The sequence below is a fragment of the Pipistrellus kuhlii genome, unplaced genomic scaffold (assembly GCF_014108245.1).
Source record: "Pipistrellus kuhlii isolate mPipKuh1 unplaced genomic scaffold, mPipKuh1.p scaffold_m20_p_9, whole genome shotgun sequence".
NCBI lineage: Eukaryota > Metazoa > Chordata > Mammalia > Chiroptera > Vespertilionidae > Pipistrellus > Pipistrellus kuhlii.
The window spans coordinates 44,196,036-44,221,703 of NW_023425595.1; the positions used below are offsets into that span (position 1 = coordinate 44,196,036).

The 25,668-nt window shown below is 40.7% G+C and overlaps 1 protein-coding gene across 2 annotated transcripts in view; it reads right to left on the reverse strand.

Annotated features, from left to right (window-relative positions):
• Positions 1-1,114: 1,114 nt before the first annotated feature.
• RAB38 (RAB38, member RAS oncogene family) overlaps positions 1,115-25,668 on the reverse strand; it is a 51,675-nt gene continuing 27,121 nt past the window's right edge. Inside the window, exon 3 of one of the 2 annotated variants that reach the window (XM_036428242.2) lies at positions 1,115-2,021. In XM_036428242.2, the coding sequence (XP_036284135.1) occupies positions 1,869-2,021 (153 nt within the window). In that variant the 3' untranslated portion in view covers positions 1,115-1,868. Of the gene's footprint in view, positions 2,022-8,072; positions 8,405-25,668 lie in introns of those variants that run through there. The other variant, XM_036428243.2, reaches the window with a different exon arrangement.

The window sequence follows — 25,668 nt, forward strand, 5'->3', positions numbered from 1 at the left end:
ATAGTCTATCCCTGATAAGAGGAGTCTTAGTAATTATGGGGCTACATTTTGTCAGGGATCAGCCCCATGCCATTACGCACCAGCAAGGGGGTCCTCGCTAGCACCTGAGTGGTGCTTGGTTCATTTCAAGAAGCTGGTATTGAGGAGTTCCTTCTTAGGCCAGCTCTGTTCCAACTAACTTAGGCGGGGCTTGGGTTCCCCCATAAGACACTGAACAAGGATTTAAGAGAAAGTTGTTTTGGAAGTGAACCCAGAAAACGCCAGTAGAGGAGTGGGGGAGTGATGACAGAAAGGAAGCTAATAAAGGATGAGCAGGATAGAAGGTTTCCCCTGTGGGAACCAGGAACTTATTACCATTGGGAAGTTCTGAGACACCGCATAGCTCATACTTCAGGATCCTCTTTCCTGAGGGACAAAGACCTAGGGTGTTTATTCCAGAATTCCTGCTGTCATAGGTTGAGGGCTGCTTCTGCAGATAAGAACTTTCTGGAACTTCTGGTCAATCTGCCTTTGGGATCAGATGCTCCAGAAATCAGAGAATGCCCTCAGGAAAAGGTCACACACACAATAAGAAGCTGTGTGGTTGGTGCTTATGGAAACAGTGAAGGCCACAATAATCTGGGTAGGAAACACCAAACATCTGTTCCAAAAGATAAAACTCCTATTGAGTTTATGATGAACATAATGGAAAATAATGCCATTAAACTGGAGTAGCTACCTGTAGCATATCAGCACCACAGCCATTAAGTAAAGCAAGATATCACCATGCATATTTTAGCTGTGTGTGTGTGTGTTAACTGGTATGGCATCTTTCTTGATCAGATTATCTTCAGGCTATATTTCTCTGCTTAATCACAGAAATTTGTATATACTACTTACTTTCTTGGCCTAAATGTTGATATGAACAGTAGGTATAGATAGAATGACTCATCTCAGTTTTAATAGTGCTCAGCAGTTCCTTTAAATGCTCATGTCCCATCTCCTGTTTAAAATAGAATTTTAGAAATGAGTCTTAAGAACCATGGATACCCAATCCCCCAAAATGTTCACAATACTAAGAAACTTGGAGCATTCTCAGAAATAAGGAAATGGAGTCTCAGAGCATTCTCAGAAATAAGGAAACGGAGTCCGTTCATGTTTTATTTTTCACTTGTGAAAATATATACAATATATATTACATGTACAGAGTCCCACAGCATGAGTTGGAGAAAGCTAACAAAAGGGCACAAACAGGGGCCAGATCTTTTTCATACATTTTCCAGTTAAACTCATGTTCGGGGCATGGCAAGCGACCATAAAAGCAACAACAGCACAGGAAGCCCGTGTGCATGATTCCGACAAGCTAAATCAGAGGAAACTCCTGGGTCTGCTGGGAATGGAGGTCATGTCTGGAGAAAAGACCATTTCAGAGCAGCAGAGAACATATTCAAGTCTGGGCAAAGATACCAGCGGCAAAACCAAAACCAGTGCTCAACTTGCCAGCGAGTCTGGCCTTCTCCCCTTTCTCTTGAAAACCTGAGGCCTTGCCTGATGCAAAGAAGCAAATAGCACAGCCCAATCTCCTCCTGCAGAATGGTGGTCAGCTACCAGACACAATTTTTTTAACACACAGTAAATATTCTAAATGCTTGTAAACACAGTTGCAGATGCTGAATGGCAGCAGGGGAGAGGTTGGGGGCGAGGGGGGGGGTGTGAAGCAGACATTAAAAACACGTTTGCTATTTCTCTCATACAGGAAAGACAGAGGCATGGATCTTTGGCGTGTCACATGTGTGTCCCTATCATGACATTTTCCCAAAGTGGTAAGAGCTGAGGCACCATGTCTGAGAGGATGGGGTGGTGGGCAGCATGTGCCAGCACAGAGCTCACTAGGACCTGGCGCAGCCGGAGCAGCTGACCGCCCTGGGCGGCGTGAGGTGGGGCTTCACGATGTCGGGCTCGATGGACTCCATCAGCTCGCTCTCGTTGGCAAGGATGTGCTTCACCAGGCACCGGGAGGCTTCATCGATGTTTATGTTTTCCTGCAGGGAAAAAACAAAACAAAGCAGCTTTTCTTACTCTGTGTTCTGGATGACGCCAGAAGGAGAAGACCTTTAAGTGACAGAGAGGCAGCATTCTGGGCAACTCGTTTAAACATCCCTTCCCATGGGCTGCCCAGGCGTCCTCTTTCTAGTCCCTTCACTTCCATGTATTCTTTCAAAGCACTTTGCTTTTTAGGCCTTCACAGAGGTGAACATGTTTATTTTGGTCTGTCAGGCAGGAGAAATAGTGTTTCATAGGCTCCCTTAGCAGGTTGAATGTAAGTTAGAGGGCAGTTTCCTTATTTTTCACATACTCTTACACTATAACAAAATATTGCAAGATACTTACTTCAGTGTACCAAACACAAAATCATGATCTTCAGTGAAGTCAAATCTGGCTGTTTTTATCACAATTTTTAGAACTTCTCTGATGTGTTTCCTCATATTCAATGTAAGCAGATAAGGACTTCCTGGTTAAATTGTTTTACTCTAAAACCTCATCAAATCTGAAGTATAACTACTTATCCCTAATTTGTGAATGTATGTAAAAGTTGTTGATATACAGGGTGTCCCCCCCAAAAAAATATGTATAGACACTTTGACAGCTGATAGATCAATTTTGAAAATGATATGTATTTTAATTAACACTGCCTTTATAATTACTCAAAGTGTGAATATACATTTTTGGGGGACACACAACATTTTTAGATCACTGACTGAAGTCATATTTCATGGAAAATGTAAGAGGCAGTGATTGCTTCCAAATATTATTTATGACTAATGCCTAATGGCTACAAATCTAAAACAAGGTTAAGTTCTGATTGCTTTTTGTGCATTTCTGGAATGTGTTCTTGTCTTTTTACAAGACCAGTGTTCATGTCTCTGAGCCTCCCCTTTTCTCATCTATACAATCATCTTCATAATATTTACCTATCATTTAATAAAATAAAAAGTTGTTTCTCTTCACTGGGTGCAGAGATCATGGGTGCTTTCACAGTGTGAACGTGCTGGGTACTTTGTATACATAATCTCTTAAAAGCCCCGGGTTTGTTTTCTGTTCTTAGTGATTCTGCTGTTATTGTTAGGGTGGAAGTGGGGAGGGGGCCTTGAGCTCAGGTACCTGCCTCATGCTGGGGAAGCTGGTCCATAGAACACAGCTGCCTTCTGCCCTCTTCTCTGTTGTGCAGGTCCCCATGCCTTCAAGTCAGGCCCATGTGTGGCATGCTTCCTGGCACTCTCCCTCTTCCTGGTGTCATGCCCACAGGTCACACTTGAATGATCTGCTCCCAGATAGTAATCTCTCCAAGGGAATGGCACACCCAGCTCAATGCTTTGCCCATGAGTCCAGTCACTTGTTGATGTGACCAATTGGAAGCCAGGACCAGGTCCTTTAATGTCTCAGATGCAAGGACAGTGGGGAGTGCACGTAGTCTGACTTAGTTTTCCAGGCCTTGGCTTCCTGGGCCAACACATCTCCCTAAAGAAGAGCCATGTTCGGGAGGTTATGGGGAGCTTGCCCAGCCATTACTACACCATTACTTTAGTGTCCGGTTGAATATTGCTTGTGTGTTGGAGAAGGAGACAACAAAATCCTTCCCCAAACATCAACCATGTGTTATCATCACATCAGTTTATGGAAAAGAAAACTGAAGGTTAGAGAGATTAAGAAAATTCCCCAAGATCACATAGTTGGAGGGCCATAACTCAGACCCAGGCTTTTTGTCATTGAAGCCTGGGTCTTGTCTTACTAAGCCATATTCCTTTTCAAGATTGTTTCAAAGATCAAGTGTAATAACAAGTAAAAAGTTTTTACCCCAGTATTAGGCCCAGAAGAGGCTAAATGAACCTTAATTCCTTTCTCCTTCATATGTTAGAAAAAACAAAACACACAAAACCTGTTTCTATGACAGGAAAATCTAGTTTTAAGCATTAAAAAGGGCCCTCCTTCATGTGCAATATAAGTTAGTTTTGGTAGTCATATTTTTTAAACCTCCCCTCACATCTAACATGCCAGTTAAATGGGGTTTTCTTTCTATCAATATGCAAAGTGGCAAAATCTAATAACATGGAGAGTAAAATGCTGGTGTAGACAAATCAATACAAATCTATCATCATTATGAGAAAAACAACTAAACCTAAGCCAAATTAATGGCAGCCTCGACAGTTACTCCAGTAAAAGATAAGATGAAACTGATGGATTAACACCCGGAATAAAGGCTAGTTGGTGTCAAGACTAGGACATGGGGCCATGTCTAGTTCCATCAGAGCCTGCTTTCAGACTGTATATAGGAGCAAAGTGGCAGTTCATGGGTACTGAGTCACATTCATTCATTCAATTAACATTCTTTAGATTCCCACTAAGTACTAGACATACAAAGAAAAGCACAATAAAAGAATCCCTGTCTTTAACTGAGCTTCTACACTATCAAGGTTTAGGGTAAACAGAAGAGTAAGGTTGGAAATGGCATCTTGAGCCAGAGCACTGTAGAGGCTTGGATCCTAAGTTGGCCAGGTAGTCATTGAGGTTGTTCTGCAGGTGACGTGTCAATAAACACAATATACTATCGATACAAATCCATTACCAGACAAAACTATACGACGCTTAGCACTCTGTTTTATCCCTTCATCTATCAGTAACTATTTCATAAATAGCTCTCATGTGGACCGTGGTGTGGTCTGCTATAGTATATTCCTATGTCATATTAGAGATTTCAAGAGGAAGCCATGAAGAAAAGCGAACCCATTAAATACCACTACACTTACTACATACAAACTACACGAAGGCATGGTGTACAGTGTCTAGAGCACAGGCCTGAAGTCAAACTCTTCTCTCAGCTCCCCCAGTTCCTTATTGTATAACCTTGGACATATTCCTTTACCATTCCCTGTCTCAGTTTCCTCATCTGTAAAAAGGGAACTAGGAGATCTACTTTCAAGGTCATTGTAAGTTAATATTAATGTTAATACTTAGCACATATGAAATGCTTAGACAAATACTTAGACAAGGGCATAGAGGATCCATTTAATAAATGTTATCTATATATTCTTCTCATTTAATAATAAGAAGAACACCATTATTCATGTGTTCCATTCCTTCATTTTGTAGCTGAGGACAGAGATTGGGGAGGGGTAAGTGGCTGGCCCCAAGATACACAATAGGAAGTGCGACTGCCAGCTATGAGCCCAGCGAGAAGAGTAAGCACTAACATTCACCATAAGCTTACTACAAAAAGCCAGGTGTATAGTGTTTAGAGCAGAGGCTCTGAGCCAGACCCTGTTTCAGCTCCCCCAAGATATGCACCGGGAAGGAGCCACATTGTAACTGGTTTCAACACAGAACAGTCACGTGGTCAGCCTGGAGACATGGAGAAAGAAGTTCCCCAAATAAAGGAACAGCATGGGCAGGAGATGTTTTTCCATTATAAACAGGGTAGGAGCATGCAGGGAGGGCCTCAGGCAGGGCTGGTTCCTACTGTTAGTCCTTTTGTTCACCATGGAAGTCACAGCCTAGACTAGGAGAGGTTTAGTAGTACAGAACCAATTCCCACACTCTCTGTCCAAGGCCAGCATGATTCCTCCAACCTGGCCTGATAGAACTATAGGTTCAGACCTATTGGGTGGGCAATTATATTGCAACTAGAGGCCCAGCTCATGAAATCATGCGGGTAGGGTCCCTAGGGCCTAGCCTCCTGCAACCAGGGCCATCTTCTGCCTGTTCATCAGTCCCCAGGCCGAATGCCGCCTCCGCTGCCAGGCTGTCAGGCCTTTGGGATTATAAGCACATCCATGATTTTTCAGGTGCTCAGACCTGCGGGAAAGCAGGTGCCAGCAACATCAACTCCATGCGCCTGGTGGGCTACTGATGGAATGCGCTGCCCGCTTGGGGCCGCTCACGCTGGCACTGCTACCACTGCTATTGAGGCTTGAAGCGCCAGCTGAAGCTACGGGGCGCCGAGACCTACTCGCTCAGAGTATGAGTGGCCCCAAATGGGCAGCGTGTTCCATCAGCAGCCGGCTCAACACACGCACATGGAGTTGAAGTTGCTGGCACCTGCTTTCCCGCAGGCTTGAGCTCCCGAGCAGCAGATGAGCCAGTAATCCCAAAAGTCTGACAGCCAGCCCTGTCCTCCCGCCCACTACCTGGATTCCTCTGTTCACCATTGCTGATTTTTGGGACCCCGCGGGCAGGGATCAAGAGGTCAGCCATTCAGCCTGCTCATCAGTTCCCAGTCCCGCCCTGCCCCGCTGGTGGGCCTGCAGGGGGAGGGACAAAGAGGTACTCAATGCACTTCATAGTGACTGGTCATTTGGTCATCATGGCCATCATGGACATTGGCTTTTTATATATATAGATGTAATTTATTGAGCAGCTTGGCAGCCAAGTAGACACAGACAAGCACACAATTTGTAGGTGATTGTGAAGACACAGAAATGCTGACTTAAGTGGGAAATACTACCTGGGGATTTTTATTTGCATTTATTCTAGAAAGTAGTAAATACCATCTCCGGGAACATCTTTTGTTAAAAAGATAATTCATAATTTCTATGACTTCCAAGAGAGGTACACTTACACTAACTGTGATTTAGTTACATATTTACATCATGACAAGATGCTCTATTGTACAGACTCCTTTAGGTTGATATATGCTCATCTCTGAGCCTCAGCTCAGAATCTTTTATATCAGTGAGCATGCCTGGGAAACAAGCTTTGAAATTCCTAATAAAGCACTTTAGTAAAAACAAATAGTGGTAACCACCAGTTATTATTGAGTGTCTATGCTGGGCATATACCGATAGTAGGTGCTTGACTTATGAAATTACGTTCACATCCTACCCTCACAAAAATCTGTTAAAGAGTGAATAGCCATACGTTAAAGCAAAGGAGATTTTAACCTTTAACAAAATTATGCCCAGAGCAGAACAAGGTCTTGGTCAATCTGTCATTCCAACCAAGCCTGGCCTAACTCCACTTCTTATCCAGTTCCCATGCATTACCTTACAGTGTCTCCCAGGATTAAGAGCTATGAAAATAAATTTCATTTATAAATTAGCAGGTCTCAATCCTGGCTGCATATTCAGCTCACTGGGGAGAGTTAAAAATAATTGGCACCAGGGCTCTCCTCCCAGACATTGTTATAATTTATCTGGACTGGGGCCCAACATGGGTATTTTTTTAAAATTTCTCCACTTCTTGAAATGGGCATCCAGGTTTGAGACACACTTGTATAAATAGGAATATCTTTTTTAAAAAATATATATATATATTTTATCGATTTTTTACAGAGAGGAAGAGAGAGTAATAGAGAGTTAGAAACATTGATGAGAGAGAATCATCAATCAGCTGCTTCTTGCACACCCCCTACTGGGGCTGTGCCCGCAACCAAGGTACATGCCCTTGATAGGAATCGAACCCGGGACCTTTCAGTCCGCAGGTCGACACTCTATCCACTGAACCAAACTGGTTTTGGCAGGAATATCTCTAAAGGCACTCCTTTTTAGTTCAATAGTGAACTTTCTGGAAATATCACTGAAGACAGTGATTTTAAGCTGCCACTGATTCTTATCTTCCTGTAGATAAAGGCATAAAATCTAACTATCTGAGGTCTCGGGTGATTGTCAGTTTTTTAATTAGCTCTTCAAAACATCTATCTGATGGCAAATTATTTAATCTGTGACCGCTGATGCCAGAGAGCAAAAATATCCTAGCAAAAAAAACCTTCACATCTACCTACTTAGAAACCAGCAAATAATTCATCCTCTGCTAATCTTTCCAAATACATCAACCTCAAACAAAACACCACGTACCAGAGGCTCTCCAAGGTTAGGGCACTAAATTCCTCAGGCCTGTGAAGTTTTAATTAGAGCAAATGGCCCACTGGATAGTAACACCATTCTAAGAAGTCTTGCACAGAACAGTGGTTTTAAAGTCCTTACTCTAAGATTCAGCGTTTGTTTATTGAGCACGTTAAATGCTGAACATTTTGCTGGTTTTTACTTACTTTAGTTCCTGTCTAACATGGGGTGAGCATCGTGGACACCTTTATTTTTGTCTGCTTAGCACTTCCCCTCATCTCTAATATCTCACCCCATCTCCTTTGGGTAACTGCCTCCTCCCACTGTGACTATGAGCTTCTACTGGGACTCCTCCAAATTGAGCCCCATGTCTCAGAAATTATCCTCAGACGGTGGCATTTCATCTAATCTTTGTGACAAAGCTGAGGTGGGTGGTGCTGCCCTCATTTTATAGATGAGAAAAGAAGTGAGGTTCAACAAGGTTAAGTGACATACACATGGTCTCAGTAAGGGGTGGCACCTGACTTCCAACTTCAATCCCCAACGCTTCCATATTTTCTCTTTTTCTTCTCCTGATAACTTTTAAGGGTCTATGGCCAACAATTTGTTAGTGCCCAAGTGAAGGTCTGCCTGAACCCAAAGCCCATGCTACACCTCCTCCAGGAAAGAAAGAAGAGAACGGTATGAGTTAGTCAAAACAGGTCCTAATGATGTCTTACTCTCCGCAAGTTGCCAGATTTTAGTCTGTGTGATATGCACTGTGAAGGAGCCATGAGGTCACTCATTTCAACACAGAACAGAATCACATGGTCATCATGGAGATATAGGAAAGAAGATAAAAGTTCACAAATAAAATCAGCTTCGAAGACTGTGCCCCTCTGACAACACCTCCCATGTCACCACCATAGTCCTACTTCAGCCACTGTCCTTTTAGCACTAATGTCAAAGTCCATTCAAACCCGCTTTCTCCCCTTTTCTATAGTTTCAGGGCCTCATACCTGCAAGCTTGGTGTGTGCCTTGATTGGGAATTGAACCCACCACCTTTTGTTGTACGAAACAATGCTCCAACTAACCGAGCCACATAGACTAGGGCTCCTCTTAAAAAGACTTTTGTGAAACTGAATGGTCAACTCTAGCTTAACAATTTCTTTTCAGAACTAGAGTTTAGCCTGACCAGTTTCGTTCAGTGGATAGAGCATCAGCCTGCGGACTGAAGGGTCTCAGGTTCAATTCCAGTCAATGGCATGTACCTTGGTTGTAGGCACATCCCCAGAAGGGGGCGTGCAGGAGGCAGCTGATCCATGTTTCTCTCCCATTGATGTTTCTGACTATCTCTCTTCCTTCCTCTTTGTAAAAAGTCAATAAAATATATATTTTAAAAAAACAGAACTAGTTATTTTCTTTATATAAAACTTTTGTTCATAATTTAACTAATTCTTCATTACAGAGTTTGAAACCCTTGTTTTCCAATACAGCATAACTTAAACTCTGTCAACATTGTTAGAAAAACATTGCTTGAGTGAAAGCTTATAGGAACACAAACTATGTGTAAAAAATGGATGTATTGCTAAGACAAGCAAAACCATTTTATAATCACCTTTTTGTACTTGGAATGTAATGATACTAGCTAACTATGAGAACTCTGGCATCAACCCTTGAACCTACCAAATCCCTGATGTCTAACTCCTACATTCCTCAGTCAGATAACAAGCCATTCTTAGCCTGAGAAATCACACTTAGCACGTGCTATATAATTTACTTCTTCCAGACATGGATTAACACCATCCTTTTTTTTTTTCATTCTACAAACTTAATAGCAAAAAAAAAAGAGGCAATAGAACAATTTGAAGTTATCATGTAATATTGAAATACATACCATGTAACTAAATGAAACCATTTATAATTTAGCTAATAATACTGAGCGTTTTCCATAGACCAGGCACTATTCATCAGTCTTTACACTCCTTGCTTTAATAGCTATGGAATCAGCCCTTAGGTGATGATCTTATTAGTTCAGGCCTTTTCCAGCCTTTGCTTAGAGATCAGCTCTTGTGTGGTCTCTTCTCCAGTCACATGCCTCCATTTCCTTCAATGACAATCATTTTATACATTCCTTCTAGACTGTTCCCTGGCTACTCTAATTTAAGTATGTCATCCCCAATTCCCATTTCAAAAGGACTCTGTAGGCCCAGCTGACATGACACAGTGTTTGAGCATCAATCAACTTATGAGCCAGTAGATCAGGGCATATACCCAGGTTGCAGGCTTGATCCCCAGGGTGAAGTACACAGGAGGCAGCCAATCTGTGATTCTTTCTCATCATTGACATTTTTGTGTGTGTGCCTCTCTCTCCTCCTTCCTCTCTGAAATCAATAAGAATATTTTTTAAAGACTCTGTTGGCTCACATTACCTGCTCAGAATCAGTTCAGACCAGCAAACTTGAGAGCCAACCAATCTGGCCACAACTCCACTGTCCTGGCTCATTTCCACTGGCCTCCCTTATTCAGCTGTCTTCCAACTGAACTAAGCCACAGGCCATTCTCTCAAGGTGCTTTGCTTAGGTCTGACTCCATCTCTATCTGTAGATCCTCTGCCCCATCCAGAGTGAACATATCTGGTATTATTTTTATCTAAAAAAATAAATAATTGACATTCAATATCATTTTATATTAGTTTCATAGTGGTTAGATAATTATATAATTGATGAAGTGATTCCCCTGATAATTCAAGTACTGTACCTGCTTCATTTGGAAGTATTTAGCTACGGACATCTAACTGATTCACAAGGATTTCATTTTATGCTGCTTTGAACTTTTATTTTACTTTTGAAATATTTTTTGTTGATCTGAGAGAGAGAAAAAGAGAGAGGGAGAGATAGAAACATCGATGATGAAAGAGTATCACTGATCACTGTCTCCTGCACGCCCACTATTGGAGATCAAGCCAGTAACTGGCCATGTGCCCTGACGAGGAATCAAACAGGCAACCTTACCATGCATGGGACAAAGCTCCACCAACTGAGCCACACCAATCAGGCTCTGCTATGAACTTTTTGATGTAATTCAGATATATTTCCCAGTTTCAAAATCTTCTGGTTATCTTGAAATTTTATTATTTGTTTATTTAAAAGGAAAGGTACAGAAGGACCCAGAATTAGCCTAGCTCTGCCAATTGCTAGCTGTGTGACTTCAATGAAGTCGCCATAACCTCCCTCTAAACCTCAGTTTCTTTACCTTTAATCTGTGATAAAAATAATGCCAACTTCATAAAGTTGTTGAGGATATGCATAAAATGAAATGAGATATGTGAAAGAATTCAGCAACAATGTCGACATAAAATAGACCCTGAAAAAATATAACACCTGGGAAACAATGCAACATTACATTAATATTATTAAGTTATATATAAGAATGTTTGGCCCTGACCAGGTGGCTCAGTTGGTTGGAGCCTGATCCTGTGCACCAAAAAGGTTGCCAATTCAATTCCCTGTCAGGGCACATACCTAGGTTGCAGGTGTAGGTTTGATCCCTGATCAAGGTGTGTATGAAAGGCAACTGATTGATGTTTCTCTCCCACATCGATGTTTCTCTCTCTTTCTCTCTTTCTCTCTGTTTTCCTCTCTCTAAAATCAATAAGCATATTCTCAGGTGAGGAAATAAAAAAATTAAAAAAATTAAAAAAAAAAAAGAACCCTAACTGGTTTGGCTAAGTGGATAGAGCCTCGGCCTGTGAACTGAGGGGTGCCAGGTCTGATTCTGGTCAAGGGCATGTATCTTGGTTGCGAGTATATTCCCTATAGGGGGTGTACAGGAGGCAGCTGATTGATGTTTCTCTCTAATCAGTGTTTCTGGCTCTCTATCCCTCTTTCTTCCTCTCTGTAAAAAAAATAAATAAATAAATAAAATAAAAAATCAATAAAATATATTTTTAAAATAAATAAAATAAAAAGAATGTTTGGAGGGACAAACATACTTCTTTGCTAGAGTAACATATCTCAAAGTGGGCTCTGAAGTTTCTTAAAAGTACTAGAGGCCCAGTGCACGAATTCATGCATGGATGGGATCTCTAGGCCTGGCCAGCAGTTGAGACCTACCAGGGGGGAGGGACCACAGGAGGTTGGCCTGCCACCCATCCCACCCCCCCCCAAAAAAAAAAAATCAGGGCCAGTGGGTGGGGCCATGGGAGGTTGGCTGTGGGAACACACTGACTACCAGGGAGTAGCTCCTGTGTTGAGCATCTGCCCCCTAGTGGTCAGTGTGTGTCATAGCAACTGGTCAACCGGTTGTTCCAGTCACTTAGGCTTTTATATATACTGTATAGATAGGATAAAAAGGCATCTTATGGTTAAATAATTTTGTGAAATGTTAAGTTAAAAATAATTCTTTATCACAAGGTCCCTCAGAGTCCTAAATGCTCACAGACGTGTGGCATGCGACTGAATTTCTTGCATTAAATGGAGAAGAAGTTTAGCATTCTGGTGGGGGCACACATGGGGAACCAAAGCAACATGGAAGAATTTGGATCAGAAGGTAAATATCTACCACAATAATGTGAATTTAAGAAAGGCAGATTCAGGTTGGAGGAAAACAAGCAGCTCCCCTTTCCCCTCTCATCTCCAAACACAGAATCAGTTTTATAAACTCTGATAACAGAATTCTTATCACATGCTCTGTCTCCCTGGGCTGGTGCTCCTCTTGGCATAATTTGGCAACTACTGATCAGGAAGAGGAGTGGTACATATAGGGTGTCTGTGGATGGGGGTGAGATGGGGGAATAGAGACAGTTATGAAGTGATCTTGTATTATACTTAGGGTTTTTTACCCTTACTTAGGAGGTGCTAGCCCCAATTTTACCTTTCTCCATTTTTCTGAGCCTAGCCCAATACGAAGGTCATGTGTTTCTTTTCCTATGATTTCAGCAAAGGAGAGTGACATCATGCTAATAATAAAATCGGGAACATAGGCCTGACTGGTGAAGACACAGTCCTGACATGATCCACCCTGATGCATTTTCTCTGACTGGTGCCCTGCCTCCCTCCTGAGCTGGTCTGGCTTGCGTTACTCACAGGTGTTTCCACAGCAATCCCTACCCTAGCTGTTGTTATGCACAATTGCAAAGACTTTTAGAAATGTTCCTTCTCACTACATAGTAAACTTCTTGAGAGCAGAAGTGGCACTTTTATGTACTTGGGAGTGTTGCCAGCATCTTACACAGGGCCTATTGGCATGTACATGTTTAAGAAATTTATGAATAGCCCTAGCTGGTTTGGCTCAGTGGATAGAGCGTCGGCCTGAGGACTGAAGGATCCCAGGTTTCATTCTGATCAGGGGCACATGCCCAGGTTGCGGGCTCAATCCCCAGCCTAGTGTAGGGTGTGCAGGAGGCAGCCAATCAATGGTTCTCTTTCATCATTGATGTCTCTATCTCTCTCCCTCTTCCTTCTCTCTGAAATCAATAAAAATATATTAAAAAAAGAAATTATAAATATAAACTGGCCTGTGAAAGGGAAAGAAAAGTAGACCAATACCAATTAAAAACCTCACAAAAAATATTGAGTTGTTGTATGTTCAAGTCTATAATACTGAAGTTTTTAAAATTCTAGACAACTTTAGAGAGAGAATTAATAGATGTGTGTCCTAGCCCCCATGTAGCTACAAATCAGCTTAGTCACTATAAACAGATCAGGTCTTCTCTCTGGCATCATTTTCATCCGCTCTGAGAGGAGAAAATTTATATTCTGCCTTTTTCCAAACAAGATTAAAGGTAACACAAGACTATCTCCAGTCGTTGACTAATGCAGTTAAACTTGTGGGAGTTCTAAGAATAATGCTCCCTTAATGGAAAAGATTTCTCATATTGAGAGTTTAAGTATAAGACATTTATTTAGGCAATCATTTACTACTGCAAGTGTACTCTATCAACATGATTAGCCATAATCGTTTGGCTGCAAAAATCAGAAACCCACTGAACTGCCTAGGTCATCTAGAGGGTAGCACCCAGGAGTGATGGAATGGCTGAATGATTCAGGCCACTCCAAGGGACTTAGGAAATAAAATTGGACTCTGAAACACCATTAGTTCAGCTTCCGTTTTGCTACCTGCCCAGCAGCTTTTTTTGCATATAAAAAGGGAGACAGCTGCAGCAGCCTTGCATAACATTCTCATAGCTTCCCCACCCAAGTGAAAAGGCCTCCAACCCTCATACTGAGTTGAAGAAATCCTGGGGAAAGACTCTGATGAGTCTGGCTTCAGTCACATGTTCACGCTGGAGACTAAAGCAACTCTGAGTCCTGAAGACAATGGTACTTTGGTTATGTGGGCATTATTGGCCATTCACTATGACTTGAGAGACAGAGCATGGGCAACCTGTGTGGAGAGCTAAATGGGAATGGGTGGTATAGGAACACAAAACTGGCTGTGAAGGGTCATTGCAAAACCAAAAATTCCTTAGTTATATTTACTATACTTCTTTATGGACATTTGCAATCATCTACACCAGTGAAGATATATGTATTTACATTTCAGACAGACATAAACAATTTATGATTTTAAAAGAAATGGAAAAATACTTTTCATAAAGTGTGGTTTATAAAAGATACATATCCAGTGACACCTGATAATTTTTACACATGCAGAATAAGTGGGCAGTAAAGGCTCCCATATCCAACATGCAAAAGGGGAAAGCAGAGTTGAAACACAAATGATCTGAAAATGAGCCTCATCCAAAAGGCATAAAGTAGTTGCTGAATAATTTTTTTTTTTTCAGGAAAAAAAAAAGAAAGAGATAAAAGAGGCTTCTTGGAACTTTAGACTTCACCTTAGTTATGATTTTCTGGTTGTTTTTACAGAAGTCCACCTAATTAAATAGGTTGAGAAAGTTAATAACTTGGCCAGATACCAATAAAGGATATTTCTGCTTCAAATGTAAACTTTAAAAATCTCAACTCTTTTCCTAAAAACAACTTTCTTGCATTATAAAATATTATTTAGAAGACAACCCAGCTATTCTTATTTACCTGGGGTACCCTTTATTTTTTCTTTCTGCCTCCTTCTGCTGGTATCATGTATAGGTAGCTATAGATGTACAGCTAATAAGTCATTTTGATTAGTTGACACTTTAATTATAAAAATAACTTAAAAGGGAAGGATGAAGTTATTTTTAATATACATATACAGTATTCCTAATTAAAAGGAAACAGACTAAAATGTCAATGAATCAATTGGTGATTAGATTACAGATAATTTTAATCTTCTGTTTATAATTCTGGTTATTTCCTAAGTTATTCATAAGGCATATGTACTATATTAACATTTACATTCAAAGGTGGGAGACAAAGAATATAAGAGTGTTAATTCTGAACTATGAATAGTTTACAAAGTCCTAAAACTTTTTTCTTATCCCTCAAGCCCAGACACAGGAAGGAAACAGCATGTCTATAAATATTTCATAAACTGCAAAATAGAAATATATAGGAATCAATGGAAAATTATATAGGTTTTTCTCACAAATAGGAAAAAAAATCTATAAGCTTGAGTCTGAAGAAAAATAAGGACAGGAAGCTCAAATACAGAAATTCTAATTCTACCAGCATGAGTAACCCAACAAAGAAGAAAGAGGGGTGAGATTTGGAGAATGCAGTTTGACTGCAGGAATATCTCAAGTAAGATCAGGTTTAAAAGCAACACACCCAAAAGACAGAAGGAGAAGGGAGGTGATTTAAGGGTGGCCTGAACTCATCGGAACCAAGTAAGAACACACGCACAGAGAAAATGCTACAGGCAGAAAACGATAGTATTGGGGTTTATTCAGAGCAAAAGTATCATCACAGAGGCACAAACTAGTGCTTGAGAATTACGGCACAAGCTTAATAGATGACCCAAAGAAGGCAGAGCTCACACACAAAGGCACTTCATTGGCTCTTGGAACAAACATTCCGGTTGAGCAATCAGGACGCTACCTTTCACATCTTATCTTTAGAATAAAGTCTCTCATGCTGTCCTGTGGACAGGGTGGCTATGGGTTGGCTCCAAAGTAAAATGGGTAAATTTAATTGGTTCAAATGGTGACTGATGGCTACTCATTATTTAATTGCACTAAACAAGAAGATTCGTTTCTAAGGAAGTGGCACAGAGCTCAAACCTCTGCTGGGAACTAGGCTAATTTTTATCAGAAGTTTGGATAAAGTCAAAATACCTGTGCCCTCTACTGCCTCCCCTCTTTGTGAACTCATTTTCACGTTTAAATGTGGGAGTGTCCAGCTCAGTTCTTGATCCTTTTACCTGTAGCTGACTTTTCTCCTGAACTCCAGAAGCACAACCATCTGTTTGATATCTGACCATAGTATTTTCTAGATTTTAATGTACAATAACAGTCATCCCCTACTTATCTGTGGTTTCACTTTCCATGGTTTTCACGACCTATGGTAAATTACAGTCCAAAAATATCAAATGGAAAATTCTAGAAATAAACAATTCATCAGTTTTAACTTGTAAGCTGTTCTGAGTATTGTGATGAAATCTCGTGCTGTCCCACTCATGACTCATCTCTTCGTTCAGCGTATCCATGGTAGATGCCCTGCCCACCCATTAGTTACTTAGTAGCTGTCTTGATTATCAGATGACTGTCATGGTACTATTACAGTGCTTGTGTTTTAGCAACACTTATGGTAGCCTAACACTCATCACAATACCTTCGTCACTCCCCTCACTTCAGCTCCTCTGGTAGGCATTGCATCATCTCACATCAGCACAAGAAGAGTCAGCACAGTATAAGATGATTGAGAGAGATGAACCATATTCACACAACTTTTATTAAAGTTACAGTTGTTATATTTTATTATTGGTTATTATTGTTAATATCTTACTATGCCTGATTTATAAATTAAACTATCATAGGTATAAAGTGTAGGAAAAAAGATTGTATCTATAGGATTCATTATACTAGCTTCTGGTATCCAATAGGGATCTTGAAATACATTCTCTGCGGATAGGGGAAGATTGCTGTATACAAAACTGAGTGTTGGCTGTCTCTCCATTGACTCCTGCACATCTCAGGACCCCTGTTCCAGAAAAGGTCAACTCTACTGTTCCAGTTACTCAGGCCAGAAACTGTGGAGCCATCCCCAAATCCTACTTCCTCTCATTATGTTCATCCATACTGTCAGGAAATCCTCTCTGCTCTTGTTCAAAAGTACATGTAGAGTTTGACTATGTCCCACAATTCCTCTTTCTTTGATAGTGCAATAGAGTCTTAGCTGATCTGTTTCCAACCTTCCCCAGTATAATCCAGGCTCAACACAACTGCCAGCATGATTACTTAAATCCAACTGTTTCACATCTCTGATCAGACCCAATGTCTTCCCATCTCACTTAGGGTAAAACCTAAAGTTGTTACAATGCTCTCAACATGACCCCATCACTTCCCTGACCTCATCTTTATCATTCTATTAAAGCCCAGCTGTCAGTTCCCACCAAAGTGCCTCTGCATATGTTACATCCTCTCCCTGGACCATTCCCTTCCCAGGAATCCATATGGCTCAATGTTGTCCCTCCTTCAAAGCTTTAATTTAAAAAATAAAACACCTTCACCCTGGAACCTTCCCTGGTCACTTGTCTAAAATTGCTTTCCTCTTTTTGAACTGTCCCCTGCATCCCATCCATATATGCCACACAAGTTCTAGACGTCTTCCCTTATTTAATATTTCTCACTAGCACTTAGCTCATCTGACAGACGATATATTGCATGGATTTATCTTTCTATTACCTGTCTTATCCACTGTGATATAAGCTCCAAGAAGCAGGGATTGTATCTGTTTTGTCAACTGGGATAGTCCCACAGCCTGTCACATAGAGGTGCTCGGTGATTACTGAAGAATGATGAATGAAACTATAAAATATGTAGTTCGGTCATAAGATGATTTTGAAGTGCTATCCATATATACTTGTCATATGTTTCCATGCAATGGTGAAAGAAGACATTATAGCATGATAATTTGGGGGTTACGTATGGGTTTCTATTACTATGGCAAAACTAGACCTCTTTAGACTTTGATAATTTCACTTTTCTCCTCATGCCTGCCCTTCTTTACAAAAAGCTGAAACACAAAAATGTATAACCAGATGAACGAGAGAATGGTAATTCTCTTTCCAAAAGAACTTTTCTTTTTCAAAGGGATTCATCTGGGGACAGCTGCCATAATAAGCCCTTTGAGGTAGCATAAACACTTGGGAAACACAAGGTTTCAGGAACATGTTGCATGGATAATGGTAGGCACCACTGCTGATACTCTCTTTCTATTTCAACCCTGAAGAACATGGAAGCTAAAAGACTTGCCCTGTGGATCCCAAATGATTGTGTCTGCACTAGAAAATTCAGTGACCAGAAGTTACACAAATTATCATCAGAGAACTTTCCTCTGGAGGTATTTTTGATAGTCAAAATTATTCTCAAAAGAGAACTTTGATTCATTTAGTTCAAGGAAATGGATATACAACTCTTGATTTTTCTATCACTGGCTTTTTCTAAGGTATTCCTAGGATAATCTAATCACTTCAGAATATCCCTGGACAGGTCAGGCTAACCTCATTTTTAATCAGTGCACCTTGCCCTGGCCAGGGTGGCTCAGTTTGTTGGGCACCATCCCTGTGCACTGAGAGGTCCTTGACTCAATTCCCGGTCAGGGTACATGCTCAGGTTGTGGGCTTGATCCCCAAAAGGGGGCATGCAGGAGGCAGCCAAATAATGTTTCTCTTTTATTGATATCTCTCTCTCCCTCTCTTGTTCTAAAATAAAATAAAAATTATAAACAATAATTTTTATTAGGTCGGGGAAGAAGGTGCTTAAGAGTTGTTGGTGCTGCTTCTCACTCATGTCTAATGAGATATTGATTTCCCCCCAATCCCTGAAGGCTCCCCCAAGGAATCAATACCTCACCAGTCAGCAGAGTAGACAGAGATGGAACAGAAGGCCTTGGGAGAGCAGGCTGTCACCCACAAATCTAAGGGTGCTTCATAGATGGCAAACAAGGCACATTAAAGTAAGTAACAGACCACAAAGCCGGGGACAAACAAAATCAATATTGAAAAATATGAAGTAACACAGGGAGGGAGAAGTCAAGCATGTCTTAGTAACAAGCCCCCTCCTGAAACAAGGAAGCAACCCTTCCCAGAAGGTTCTAACAGTGGTTCTAACAGATGAACCTTGCCTATTTGTTTTTCTTTTAAAAGTAGAAGCTGAGCCCTGGCCAAGTGGCTCAGTTGATTAGAGCATTGTTCTGTACACAAAGAGAGAGCCAGTTCACTCTTGGCAGGGCATATACCTAGGTTATAGGTTCAATCCCCAGTCAAGGCGCACACAGGAGACAAACAGATCAACATTTCTTTCTCTCTTTTCAATATAAAGAAACACATGTCCTTGGGAGAGGATTTAAAAAATAATAATGAAATAAAATACTAATAGAAGCTGACATAGAAAGTACCAGGTAAATCCACAATCATTCAGATCTGAGTTTAAAATCTTAGTTCTGACACTTATTAGTTGTGACTTTGAGTAAGTTACTTATGTCCCACTATTCTTTGGATTCTACATTATAAAATGAGGATAAAATAACTCTACTTTTTAAAAATATATTTCTTTATTGATTTCTTGCAGAGAGGAAGGGAGAGGGATAGAGAGCTAGAAATATCGATGAAAGAGAAACATTGATTAGCTGCCTCCTGCACACCACCTACTGGGGATGTGCCCACAACCAAGGTACATGCCCTTGACTGGAATAGAATCTGGGAGCCTTCAGTCCGCAGGCTGACGCTCTATCCACTGAGACAAACTGGTTTTGACATAACTCTACTTTTAAAAGAAGCCATAATAAACTATATAATAACTAAAATTGGGTCAGAAACTAAATATTTCAAATACAATCTCAAGAATGAAAATAATGAAAAAATGTGCATCAGAATTCAAGAGATTTCAACATATTTTTTGAAATCTGAAAGCAATGGAGAATAGTAGTGGATTTACTAGCATGTACATAGCATGTTCTAAAGGTGTATAAAGGGAGATACGGACAATAAGAGAGTTTGGTAATTCCCACAGAATCCAAGACTAATGTACTGAGAGTGGCTGAAGTCCAGAATGGGGAATGTAGCCACACACTTTCCTCACTTCTTTTGTAGAATACCAGCACTAGGCACCTAGACCCCTAGGCAAACACTAGTTTATCCTCTGAGTAAACGAAAGAAAAGAAACTTGAAACTCAAGAGACACCAAAAATTTTCCTGTGTAGGTGCTGGGGGACTGAAAAATGTGTCAACTAAAAGCCTGCCAAAATAGCAGCTGGACTACCACCTCTCCCTCACAGAACCCTGGCATCTCACCCTGGCATCTTCACCACTGCCAGGAGAGAAGGCTTATTTAGAGGAGAAAAAAAAAAAAGACTTCCAATAGCTGACATGTGGGAGTCCTCAGTGACTACCCACCTAAAGTGAAATCCACTGATCAACAACCAACACAGCCCCTAACCAAAAAGCCTGCTATACACACAGAGCTTAGTACCTGCTTCTGATGGTCTAGTTCCTACAAATGAATGTCAGATGTAAAAGAGGAACAGTCTACATAAAATAATTATGTTCTTAACTAAGAACAGATGCTATGAAAAAGAATAATGTGAACAGGATTGCCGAAATTAGAAATTATAACAAAAGATTAGAAAGTAACTCAAAAAATGTAGGGAATGAAATAAAAATTACAAAGTGCTGGACATATGAGGGGAGAGAAAAGCATAGTAGGTACACAGACTTAATTCAGGAGGTTACACCAAACTAGGAGTTCCATAAAGAAAAAAAACATAAATAAATACCGTATTTTTCGGACCATAAGACGCACTTTTTTCCCCCCAGAAGTGGGGGGGGAAAATCCCTGCGTCTTATGGTCCAAATATAGCCTACACATATACTTTAAAAAAAAAGTTTTTTTACTTGCCCGGCTCTGTGTGGTCTCTGTGTGCTTGCCCGGCTCTGAAATGGTTCTAAATGCTGCTGTTTACTTTACAGGGTTGATTACATGTGTTTATGACTGTGATGTTGGGTTTTAATGCACATAAAATATTTTAGGACACTATTTGTTTCAGAATCTTTTTTTCTTCATTTCCCTTCTCTAAAAACTGGTGCGTCTTATGGTCCGGAGCGTCTTATGGTCCGAAAAATACGGTAAATACATAAAGGAGTAAAGAGGAATAATATTTCTTAGAACATAAGCTGAAAGAGCTCACAGAAGGTCAAGCACAGTTAATGAGCAGAGTATTGTGGGACTTCAGGTTATCAGGGGTCAAGAGATGATCAAACATTACAAAGCTGCCATACTCTCAGGTAGAGGTAACAGCTTCTCCTTAGAGTGCTCTCACATTTCTCATAAAGACTCAGTGCACGAAATTAGTGCATGAATAGGGTCCCTAGGCCTATCCGGTGATCAGAGCCCATCTGTGGGGCGGCTGGTGGGGTGATTGGGAGGGCCCCTGCTGGCACCTGCCTTGGCTGGCCTGGGGCCTGCGGGCTGGGAGAAGCTCCTGTTTTGAGTGTCTGCCCCCGGTGGTCAGTGCACATCATAGCGACCAATCGTTCCACAGGTCATTCCACTGTTTGGTTGATTTTCATATTAGGCTTTTATTATATAGGATTACTCAGTTATGTCAGTTTTCTTACTGGAGATTGGGGCTTAGTAAAGTGGGTAATTGAATAACAGTAGTTATTCAAGAAATGGTTATTTAATGAATGAATGAATGCATGAATGAACAAATTAACAAAGTGTAGCACAATGCATCTTAATCAATGTGCTTATGAATGTATGTTTCCCAAAAACATACATTCTCTGGCCCTCTAGACATCTCTAAGAGTAGGGATGAGAAGACTAAAATACTAACAAGATCCCCAGGTGCTGCTGATACACAACTCTGTTCAAGAATCAGTCATTGGACAGAGCTCTGGTCTAGCTCTGAAGTCTAGGCCTGGTTTCTCCAATACGAGTCAGTAAAAGGCCTCTTTGGAACTCCAGTTCATTATTAGTAAAAAAAAAAAAAAAAAAAAAAAAAAAAAAAAAAAAAAAAATAAAAAAAAAAAAAAAAAAAAAAAAAAAAAAGGGTAAATACTAGTAAAAGTAGTATGCTAGCCATTGTGTGTGGCTCAAATAACAGTGGCTGAAACAAATAAGAGATACATGTAAAACAAGATTATGAGAATTTCAATGAGAAGAAAACTGCTCAATTCTGGTTCTGGGGTTTGAGGGGGCATAAGTGAGATGATCAGATCCACAGGCTAATGGTAGAGCCTTGCAGGATGCTATACACCATTACCAGGAAAAGAATTCAGCAGTTCCCAGTCTGCGGCCCAAGGAATTAAGGGGGGGGGGGGGGGCTGTTCCCTCATCTTCATTTTTCTTCTCTACTTCCCCCTGCGTGCTGTGCGGCACTAAAATCTCCCTGCTGTGCTAAGTGTCTAGAGGGATTTCTGGATGAGAGGAGTTACATAATGTGGAGTCCTCTTGGGAAACACAGCAGTGAATTAATTTTTCTGCTTCTACACAGTTCTCTAAGGGTAGAAATGCTCCCTCAAAGGGTAGGGAAAAGAATAATACAGTAAAAGAATATTCTGAAAGAATCCATGAGAAGCAATGAAACAAACAATTCTGTCCCATCCAATAAACATGGACTACGATCACCCTCCCTGTGCACCCCACAGTACTCATAGAAGACAAGGGGGATGTTGTACACAGTGCAGGGGTCAGGTTACAGAAGAAAGACATTTAACGTAACATGTAAGATACAGGAGAGAATGCCCACCTGACAGGCAGTGACAGGTGATGCTTCAGCCCAGTCATAAAGAAAGAGTTAGAGACAGGTGAGTAACTGAAGGGGGCATGTTCCAGGCAGGGAGAAGACCAAGTGTGAACAGGGTAGAGTCCCTGGAGGATAAATAGAAGGATAAAGTAGTCAGAGACAGGCCTGGAAGGCAGAGGACAGCCTCACTATGGAAATTTCTATGGTCAGGAACAAGGAGCCAGTGAAGGAGGAGTAACGGTAGAAAACGGTGCACAGCGTGGATGTCTGGGTGGATGTGACATCTCCAAACCAGATGGTCTCATGTGCAGCAAAGTTGGTGGGACGTCAGCTTCAGACATGCTGGATTTGAAGAGTTGACTGGGTGATATTCAGGTAGAGTTCCAGGAAATGTGGAAGTCTGAAGTTTGATAGTCATGGCTAGAGACAGACATCCAGGAAGAAGGCTGGCTCCAGAAGTAGAATCTGATTATAATCATTCTTCACTAGTAAACCATGTCTGAGACCAGGAGACACGGTTTGCTTGTCAAGACGAGGGACCATTTGAGTCACGGTTGGCACCCAGCTGCACCCAGGCAATATCTTCGTTCCCAAAGGATACAGCACTCTACCTGCTTTTTCCTTCTTCCACCACCTACCCTTTCCAGAGAGCTCACCTCTGTCTCAGATGAAGCTCAAGGTAGAACAGAGCCTTAGGTAGAACATCCTCCTTGAAATTTGTAGAGATAGGCACATAGGTATTTTTCCTTAAAATATTTTTACAGAAATAAATATAATGGGGAGCTAGAAGAGAATGACATGCAACACCTTTCCTCCTGCATACCTAGCTATGGTTATATTCTATGAGGGTCCATTTCTATTTCCCTACAATGCCTTAGTTGTAGCTGGATTTCAGATTATCCAGTAAATTATACACATAGATCTAGACAACCTCTGGAGAACTAGTTTACTAAAGATAAAAATTTAAATGTTGTTTTTACTGATTCCTAGGCAAATGGGTAGCTGGAGTTTGAGCCTCTTATACTTAAGCTACTCTCAACTTCAAGAAACTATTGCATTTTTCATGTAGGGCATTAAGGATCTGCCAGGGCAATGATTCAAATGGTTGTACTACAGCCTAGTACATGATCATGACTATTAAACATTTCCTTTAAATGCTGCCTCCTAACTTTGCTGGGCTCTTTATTTTATGACCCTAAGTTCAACCAGCTCTCATCAGATCAGCTAAAAATGCAGGCTTAAATGTGCTGTGACCAATTAAATCAGTGGAAGCACAGCATACAACCTCATCTAAATTCTTTGAAGATGGGTACCTAAATCCTGGAATATCTACTTCCCATTGGGAGTTTTAACAATAAGACATTTTAAGAATAAAAAGTGGTACCTAATAGCATGCTCTGAACTCAGCAAGGGCTCAATATAAATACATGGTTCAGAGCACACACCTAGACAGTCAGTCATTCGGTACAAATTGTGTCGAATCAATGAATCCATCAACGACTGTCAAGAATTTTTCATGGTCTGGCCTTTGAAAAATGGGAATAATCAGAGATCATCTACTACCCAACTTAAAGATAATGAAGATTTAAAAAAAATGCTCTATCCTCAACCCATTAAAAATTAATTAGAATAACTATCTACCCATACCCAAGTGTAATTATCTATGCATTTCCAGTTGGTATAATACATTATGTTTCTAAAAATGCACATTTTCTGGAAGCCTATAAAAAGAAATGATGTGTGATACTTCTCTTCAAGCAGCTTTCAGAAAACTAGCCACTTCTTAACTGCAGCATTTTTCAGTGTGCAGGGCAATTTAAAAATAATGATAATAATAATAAAAGCTCACTAAACGCAATAAAACACAGAAAATTTTCCTTCTACATGAAAACCCCAGGCGAGCATGCCCTAAATGTGTTCCACTGTTTTGCTAAGTGTTCTACGTGGCCAAAAACAGTTAGGAACTGCTGTTTGGTGTGGTCCTCTTTTGGAAGAGACCGTAAAAAAGCCGTTGTGTGCAAGACACATCATCATTTTCAAAATCCACATTGGCATAGGATATATATCCTGATTTTAAAAATGCTAACATATGAAGGAGTGAAAAAGTATATATTAGAATCAAAGAAATAGCCTGGCCGGTGTGGCTCAGTGGTTGAGCATTGACCCAAGAAACAAGAGGTCACCGGTTCAATTTCAGGTCAAGGCCCATGCCCTAACTGCAGGATTGATCTCCAGTAGGGGGTGTGCAGGAGGCAGCCATTCCATGATGTTTCTGTCTCTCTATCCCTTTCCCTTCCTCTCTTTTGAAAAATCAATAAAAAGCATATTTTTAAAAAAAAGAATCAAAGAAATAGGTAGTAACATAGTATAGCTTTAGGGAAGTCATCTAAATCTCAACACTTTTTTTTCCTTTAAAATAGTAATGATAATAATGCCTACTTTATAGGATACTGCTAAGGACTGAATGAGCTCGTGCACATAAAAATCTTTGCACAAAGCTAACACATAGCAAGCAGAAAGAAGCAGAGGCACTATTATCACTGAAGATTTAGAATGATTTAGAATATCAAAGTCCTAAGAACTCCTGCAGCAAGGGAAGCTCTAAGTTGGTTTTCTCAAATGTATTTGATCATGTATACGAATCCAGTTTCTTCGTTATAAGATACAAGAGCTGATGATGAAAATAGTTTATTCAAAGATGTTGGGGAGCTTGCAGAATTATTCAGTCGTGTAGAGAAACAGGCTCAACTTGAAGCTTCCAGAAACTCAAACCCCACATGGAACGGGTCTGATGAGGACACGGCTGCAACCACCACGAAGCATGACCAGGTCCTGTTATCTGCGAATCTCCCAGAAACTCACCTGAATACGACTGTGATCCTGTATCTGTGTCAAGCACAAGACTCTGAAAAACTCTGCTTGTCTATCCAGGACGGGGGCCTGATCGGCCACCACTCTGCCCAGAAAACATGGATTCTGCATTGCCCCTTGTTTCTCTAGTTGCTCACTTCTGAATCAGTGCAATTGG